Source organism: Hippocampus comes, unplaced genomic scaffold (assembly GCF_001891065.2).
Source record: "Hippocampus comes isolate QL1 unplaced genomic scaffold, H_comes_QL1_v1.1 scaffold227, whole genome shotgun sequence".
NCBI classification, from domain to species: domain Eukaryota; kingdom Metazoa; phylum Chordata; class Actinopteri; order Syngnathiformes; family Syngnathidae; genus Hippocampus; species Hippocampus comes.
Window position 1 is genome coordinate 350,812 of NW_017805630.1, and position 8,146 is coordinate 358,957.

The 8,146-nt window shown below is 44.8% G+C and overlaps 1 protein-coding gene across 1 annotated transcript in view; it reads right to left on the reverse strand.

The window, feature by feature from the left end:
* Window positions 1–8,146, reverse strand: part of LOC109522800 (potassium/sodium hyperpolarization-activated cyclic nucleotide-gated channel 2) — a 21,859-nt gene that overhangs the window by 10,127 nt on the left and 3,586 nt on the right. Inside the window, exon 2 of the mRNA XM_019881612.1 lies at window positions 1,083–1,289. Within this exon, the coding sequence (XP_019737171.1) occupies window positions 1,083–1,289 (207 nt within the window). The remainder of the gene's footprint in view (window positions 1–1,082; window positions 1,290–8,146) is intronic.

Sequence of the window (8,146 nt, forward strand, 5' to 3'; positions counted from 1 at the left end):
GGTGGTCATGCGGCCGGGGCAGAGATTGGGCATCGTGGAGCAGCAAACTGCACCAAGCAGTGAGAAGCGTTTACAGAACGGCGCCAAACTCAAAGCTAATGAATGACCATGAACAAGTCACTCCGGCAAGGTTTGTCTGTCGCCAATTCCCTTGCGGTCTGATTAGCCAATTAGAAGGCCATTTTGACCATCAGAAAAACTGTATTTCAAGTTTCTTTAGGAGTATGGTCATTTTCAGGAATGAAAACAATGCTAGACTGGAAAATATTTTGCGAGTCCAATGACTGAGTCTGAGACGAGTCTGAGTCAAATGCCAAGGAGTGTGAGTTCAGTCAGAGAGACAAAAAAAAAAAAAAAAAAAAGTGTCTTGAGAGTACCACAAGCCCTGCATCTAAGTCCCCTTGGGCTTGAATTGCAAATGTCACAGCTCACCTGGTTGCTGTGTTTGGTCACATGACGTTCGCAATGCGAGCCCGAGGGCACTCTGATATCAATTTGGGTCGACAGCAGACAACAGGAAAGGACAAAATGGCAGCGCCCTCAGTTGGATAAAAAAAAGGACGGATTCATCTGCCGAATTCTTATTCCACAAACATAATGCTAATCAGAATACCGGTGGGCCGCACACAAATATTTGACCTTGAGTACTACTTTCAGAATGCCCCCTCCATCGCCCCCGTAGCTTAATGCTAACGTCCAACGGAAATTACACTTGCCATGCTAACGGTTAGCATCGACACTTGCGGATTTGCCTTTTTAGCAACAGATATTTGAACGTAAACTAAACACTTCGGACAGATACTGTAAAGTTCTCAAAGGTATGTGTCGTTTACCTCCCACAAAAAAACCCAACTAATATTACAGGAAGTTACTGAGTGGTCGTAGAAGAAGCCGATGTTTCTTCGTTTGGATGAGTGCACGACACAGTAGCGGGCAGCAGGACAACGAGCATCACATCATGACGCACAAACTTTTGAACGCTTTTAATTCTGAATGTGAATAATCTTGAGTCGAGACACCGAGCGTTTGGTTTTTGCTAGCCGCCGCCACCGATGCTAACGTAGGCGCACACACCCACTCACCGGGGGTCCAGCAGTATTTCCGTGCTGTCCTCCTTGACGATGCCCGTGCGGAAGTTGAGGACCAGGTCGACCATGAAGAGCGTGTCGGACACCACGTTGAAGATGATCCACGATGGCGTGTTCTCGTCACGAAAGAAGGTGATGCCCACCGGCAGCACGATCAAGTTGCCCATCATCAGCACCAGCATTAACAGGTCCCAGTAGAACCTGCACGGGGACCAACGGGGGCTTTTTGAAACACCGCTCGTGAAAAAAAACAAGAACTGGGGCAACTAAGTGAACTGTGGAGGACAAACAGAGCTTATCGGTAACCTTGAGACGCCTCATCAATCTGGATTGTGGGAGTGACGCAAAGGCCCGCTTCCAGAACGACGGGGACGCGACTATGTTGAACGTGATTAACGGATGACACACCAGACGACCCAATCATGTGCAGGCCACTTGTGTTCTCCTTCTGCCTCTCTCCCAAACGGTCGCTCTCTCATCCATCACCCGAATCCATATCAATGACTCGTCTCACACACACACACACACACACACACACACACACACACACACACACACGCGCACACACACACACACACACACACACACACACTCTGGCTTTCAGAGAGTGCACTCAAGTGCTGTGGTCGATCGCTATTGAGCTCTAATTTGGTAACAAAACCTCATGGTGGGACCACTAGACTGATGAAGATGAAGTATGACTCATCACACACACACACACACACACACACACACACACACACACACACACACACACACACACACACACACACACACACACACATTTTCCATCATTCGCCCGACAGGATGAATAAATAACAAACGACATCAGAATAAAACAAAAAAATGGGGGAAAAAACCCAAACAAAAAAAATAACAAAAACGGTTTGCTTCATTTTCACACCTACTATGATCGAAGAATCAGTAAAGTGCAATTATGCATCATCAAACAAACAAGATCATGTTAACAGTGGATTCGATATTGGGGTCAAACGTATCTGGTTCATGACAATGGCCGTGAGAGGCCTACCTGACTATAGCTGAAATCTGACATAGATATTAACTCTACATGTTTGTGACATTCCTGCCCTGATGTTTTTTGTTTGTTTTTTTTTTTTTTTTTTTTTACATTAAAGACTGGTAAAAATAAAATACAAAGTAATGGTTACATTCATAGATTTTCGAAGTAGGCTTTCAAGCTGTGACAGAACCAAGAAAAAAAAAGTGACAGGTTATATGAGGTTCAACCCGTTTGTTAAATAAATGTGTCTACTTTCTATGTGTGTCTGATATCGTGAAAAAGAAAAAAAAAAGACAAAACAAGGAGCCGGTTACAGTTTCAAGTTTGCTTGTTTTGTTTTTTTCCTGGACCTATAAAACATGTCTGGAGATATCAACTTTAATCTGAGATATGGGTGCTGTGTCAGTGCTGTTTTTTTTTTCTGGGCCAACATGACAAGAATAAACTCCTTTCCAAATCACGACACGAAAAAACACAACTTTTAGAAACATGAGGCGAGTAAACTTAAGTGCTCTACTTTGGACCACATGCAATGTTCTGAATGTTACGTACGAGTCACCTCGTACAAGTAAATGTGCGCAATGACATGTTTCTTTCTTTTTTTTTTTTTTTTTTCATTTTTACATGTCAAGACGCTCTCGTATTTGCGACTGCTGCTACCACGGAGCCGGCACACTTTGGCTGTCGATTTATATTTATTTTGGCGGGAGGCGAGGGACACCCTGGACTGGTCGCCAGTCAATCACTGGGCACACTTATCTATGAATAATTTTGTGTCTTCAATTAAATTTATAATCATATTTGTGGGATGTGGGAGGAAGCACAAGTACCCGACATGCAGTGGCTGAGAAGGGGGTGGGGGGAGGGGGGCGTGGCCTCTCCGCTAGCTCCGCCAGTGCCCACAAGGGACAGATGGAGCCCAGATTTGAAATTTGAAACCCAAATGTCAGAACTTCAAGGCAGACTTTCTAACCACGAGTCCAACATTGCTTCTTTGTCCCCAATTTTCATGACGCCTTTGCAATGCTTTTCAATTCCATTTCAAACGGAAACTGAAGCGATTCAAAAACTGAGCCAACAAAATTCAATCCAAAATGTTAATTTTTCATCAGGACACCACAGACACAAACATGACACCAATTTCTTTTCAGCAAAGTACAACCAAAGTAATAAAAAAGCCAAAGCCAGTGGACTGAAAATACCTCTGGAAAAAACAAAAAAAGCAATTTCTTTCAGGCAGCTGCTCGCTTTGTTCTGAAATTAATTGATGCAAATAAATGCAATAAAGTCCCGGCCTTGGACGCCACCGAAACAAGTAATAAGACTCGCTTGGTTGGCCATGGACAAAAGTAGTGAGATGTCGCCGCAGTCTTACTGCCTTAGATCCGAGTCAGCTCACTTCACATTCAGGATATTGTCTCTTTTAGAAAGTGTCAACCAAAAGCCAAAGAAAAAGCAAAACGCATCTTGCATTATAGTGACACAAAATGACGCAAAGTCACTGAGAAGTTTCTATTCAGCTAATTGACATAATAATCACCTGGGAACTGAGTATCTCTGCCTCATGACCTGGAAGTGATATCGGCTGAGGATTCAGAGCCACTTTCAAGCAACGGCCACGGTCCACCGAAAAAAATAAAGTGGGAGGCACACTTACCAACTGCTATCATTCTTACACCGTTCATCTGATTGAGATGCAGAAAGCTGTAAGTCTGCAATTCTTGTTGCTCTCATTTCAAATCCAGTGTGGTGGTGATTGGAGCCAAAAAGATGACAATTGTGTCCATGTCAAAAACCACGTCACAGAAATATTAAGACATCAGGGAACTGTTTTGAAAAAAGTTTCCCTTCAAGCCTTGAGTGACGTGGATGGCGTTGCGGATTATGTTTGACTTCCTCCTGGCACGACTGACTTTTCCTTCCATCTTCTGCCAGTCATTATGTATTCTTCGACGAGCAGCAGTGCGACTTAATGAGGTGAGCGCTTATCAGCAAACTCCTTTCATGCAGAAGAAATATGTATAGATTAGTTTTAGTAGACAAAGCACAAGCTCCTATGTTCATGGTCAGCGTAGGGCAGGAGTGCTCAACCTTTTTTGATCGTAGATCTACTTTTTGAGACAAACTTTCCGCGATCGACCGTTCGCGTACGTACAAGCATAAACAGCAGCACGCACACACAAACACGCACGCACGCCATGATGAGCAACAGCCGAATCGGCCCTTAACGTGAAAAAAAAAAAAAAAAAAAAAGTAGATACAAGCGTTTGTGAGTTTTGTGAAAAGGAAATCACGACCCTACCTTAGTGGGAGACCAGACACGGAAGCACGGAACACATTTTTGCAGCGTGTTAACTAGCTCACGTGTACCGTTTTAAAAACGCTTTTTCCTGACGCTTCATATTCCCATTCTTTCCCAGTGCCATCGGTGGATTGCAGATGAAACAAACAAGAACAATTCAAAACAAAAAAAAGATAAGGAAACAGCTGTGGTCGCAAACTGCAATTGCAGACGGCTGACCGCTAACAACTTCTGGTGATGGAGGTCACGTGCCACCGTAGGTGAAAGCTGACCTGCTTTTTTATTTTATTTTTTGTTTTCAATATATTTTTTTTTTTTTGTGAAAGTGAAACTGACAGGATGCTTAGCATGTAGTGTACACTAACACAAAAATATTAAACATAGAGAGGCGCACAAATCTCACCCCACCCATTCTCCACCCCCCCCCCCGCGATCGATTTGCGACCAATCCGCGGGCTATCACGATCGACCGGTTCTTCACTGAAGAACAATTAACGGCGAAGGGGGCTTGAGACTTAATTGGTCTTTACTCTCGCTTCAGATTACAGGTACTTAACTGAAAAGTTATATGAGTGAATTATGCATAATGCACACTCGAGGTGCATAATTTACAACGGCATACATAATTAACCAATCTGCAATTGTAATCCTCCGCAGGCGGCAATTGGAATTACGAACCTCACTGAGGCAGGTATGCGTGGATTTCAACAGACTGCGATTACCTGCACACACGCTCCTAACCCGACGTCTGCGCGGACTTCAATTTGACAGACACACAATACAAGTGCATGTGTGTGTGTGTATGTGTGTGAGATGAAACAAAAAGTGGCCCAGGAGGATCCCTGGAGATCAAGTCATCCATTGTTGCCTCAGTGTGTCTGGCCCTTGGCATTTTAAGAAAGGCGATGTCACACTGGCATGTCCACGAATGATTGCACTGTCAGCGTACACCAGACAGTGGAACTTCCAGAGTGGAACACAATCCCATCCGTGACACTGCTCAACTTCCAATTGGTTCAGATGTCAGAAAAAAATGGAAAGCATTTCAATTTATATTTGTCCAAGCTATCGCCATCATAAAAATCATCAAACACCTCCACCATTTGTTCACAAGCAACAAGCTAGCTAGCGTGAGAAGCTAGCATAGCAATCTATATCTTCACACGGTCCAACATCACAAAAAGCCCTCTGTGCACAAAAAGATGAGTCAGACCATCTCTGGCTGAGAGTCGTGTCAAATTAATGGTAGTGGGACAAAAAACAGGAAGGAACTTAAATAAAATCAGGAAAAACACTCAAACGGCTTCAACAAAAACAACACGAAGATTTAATTCACATGAAAGGCAGATTTTTTTTTATTTATATATCTATTTTTTACCAAAAAGACAGCCGGGTGCCGTATTTGTTTGTACTTTTGAGGGTTGGAATCTTAGTGCTTCCGTAAGATGCGGAGTTTCTATGTTCTTCTCGAATTCTAAAAACATGTCATGCTAGGTTCATTAAACCCTCTCAGTCTGGGCTGTCACGCTCAACTGGTGTGGAGGCCACTGGAGATCAAGGCAGCATATGTCAGAGCCGCAACAAGTACAGTACTCCACAAAAAAGGGGTTCACGTAATCCCCCACCAAAATTACAACTAATCCAATCTTCTCAGTCTTTATTAAAAACATCTCAGAACGGTGAACAAGATTGGTGACCTGGCCCGCTCTCTCGCCGTCTCTCCGCTACTTTGCATCCTCCTCAGCATGTCTCGTTGAGTCATGACGTCGGATTTCTCGAGCCCCCGCAACTTTTTACGTATTCAAGTCACATCAAGGCTGGGACTGGGTGACAGGATGTTGTTTCCTTCTGCTTCGTGTCACTTCAGAATTATCTTTCATCGAAAGCTGTCGTAACCCACAGCCCATAAGAGATTAAAAAAAAAAAAAAAAAAAAGGCACACACACAAAACGCCCAGGGCAACAACACAGCAAAAAAAGGTGGCGGCTGCACTAATATTAAACTTTGATGTCAAGGAGGCTGCAAAATATCATCCTGGGGGTTATAAATGGGGCCTGGGCCGTGAGTTTGTGACCCTTACTGTAACTTGGCTATCAAGGCTGAACCACCCGAGTCGACTCGACACGTTTTTGGGGTTTTTTTTGTCTTGACATGGACTTGTCTCGGATTCGGGCATTGGTCTCGCAAAATACTTTTGATCAACTTGAGTGAGTCCAACTATGTCATTATTCCTGAAAATGAAGAAATTAGAAATAAAATTTGGGATGTTGGTGAAACGGATTGTTTGCAGGTTCCCGTGCAGACAGCTTTAGAAAAGTGTGGCTTGTTTTGATGAGTGTGAGAGAACCTCCCCGAGGGGGAACCCGAAATTAACAGCCTCAGCCTCGCCAGTCATTTTCTCCTCAGGCGCCATTGACTCACGGGAACAGCCACCTCTTCATGCCGGCATGAAGTCGCTGACACGGACCGCTGTGTGTTTGCATTACTCCCCGCACGAAAACATTGACAAGCAAAAGTGACAGTCACTGGTGCGCGGGGCCCAACCGTCATCATTTGAATCACAACCTTCACAGAAATTAGTTTGATTTTGGCGGGGAGGAATTTCGGCGTGATTTGACTGTCGCTGCGGTTGTGTTTTTTTCGCCTGTAATGGGCAGCATTTTTCACAGGCCCGTTTTGTTTAGCGGAGATGTCGGCGCGGTCGGACAATCTGAGTTGGTGGGGCTGGATGGATGACCGCTGGAGCCGAGGATGAGGAGAGAGGAGCGCGTATGCCTATTTGGAACTGAGAGTCGCCGCTTGGAATTGAAGCGGATTTACATGGTGAGGGGGGCAGGAGAAGTGAACCAATCTCTTTTTTCATCAATGGACGCTACAGCTCCACTTTCAAACTGAGCTTGTAGCAGACGTGTGCACATTTTGAGCATGACGTCTCTGACCCACTGGTGAAAGGACACTTTCATTTGTTCCTCTTTCATCCTGAACCACTTGAAACGACAAGGCGTATCGTGGAATATGGTTATGATTGAATGACTATCCATGTCCTATGTGTTTTTTTTTTTTTTACATTTCTGTATTTTGTTATTTTATGTTATTTATATATTCTGTAAGGAGCTGCAGCTGCTGGTGAAAGCGCGATAAAAAATAAATATGCATTGCATTGTATTGTCCATCCATCCATCCGTTTTCCGATCCACTTATCCTCAAAAGCATCGCGGGGGGTGCTGAAGCCTATCCCAGCCGTCGTCGGGCAGCAGGCGTGGGACACCCTGAACCGGTTGCCAGTCAATCGCAGGGCACACAGAGACAAACAACCATCCGCGCTCACACTCACATCTAGGGACAATTTTGAGTGTTCAATCAGTCTGCCATGCATGTTTTTGGAATGTTGGAGGAAACCGGAGTACCCGGAGAAAACCCACGCAGGCCCCACCAACCCACCGGGCCGCGCATTGTATTGTATTGGACTGAATTGGGGGTGGGAACTTGGACCTGCAGTGTGAACCTGGCCACAGTAAGAAAACAATTGCTCGCGTTGTGGATGTCTTGTCTGAATGCCCCAACCTCATTTGCACGTCTGCGTCCGAGTGGCAGCAGACTCCACCGGAGTATTTTTACTCTGACAAGTGGAGACGTGGCTGTCTAAATTGGACGACTTGTCACCTGCACTTTGTCTACGACGGAAACAACCCTCACTCTGCCTGACGCGCCCCCTCCCCCCTCCCTCCGTCCTCT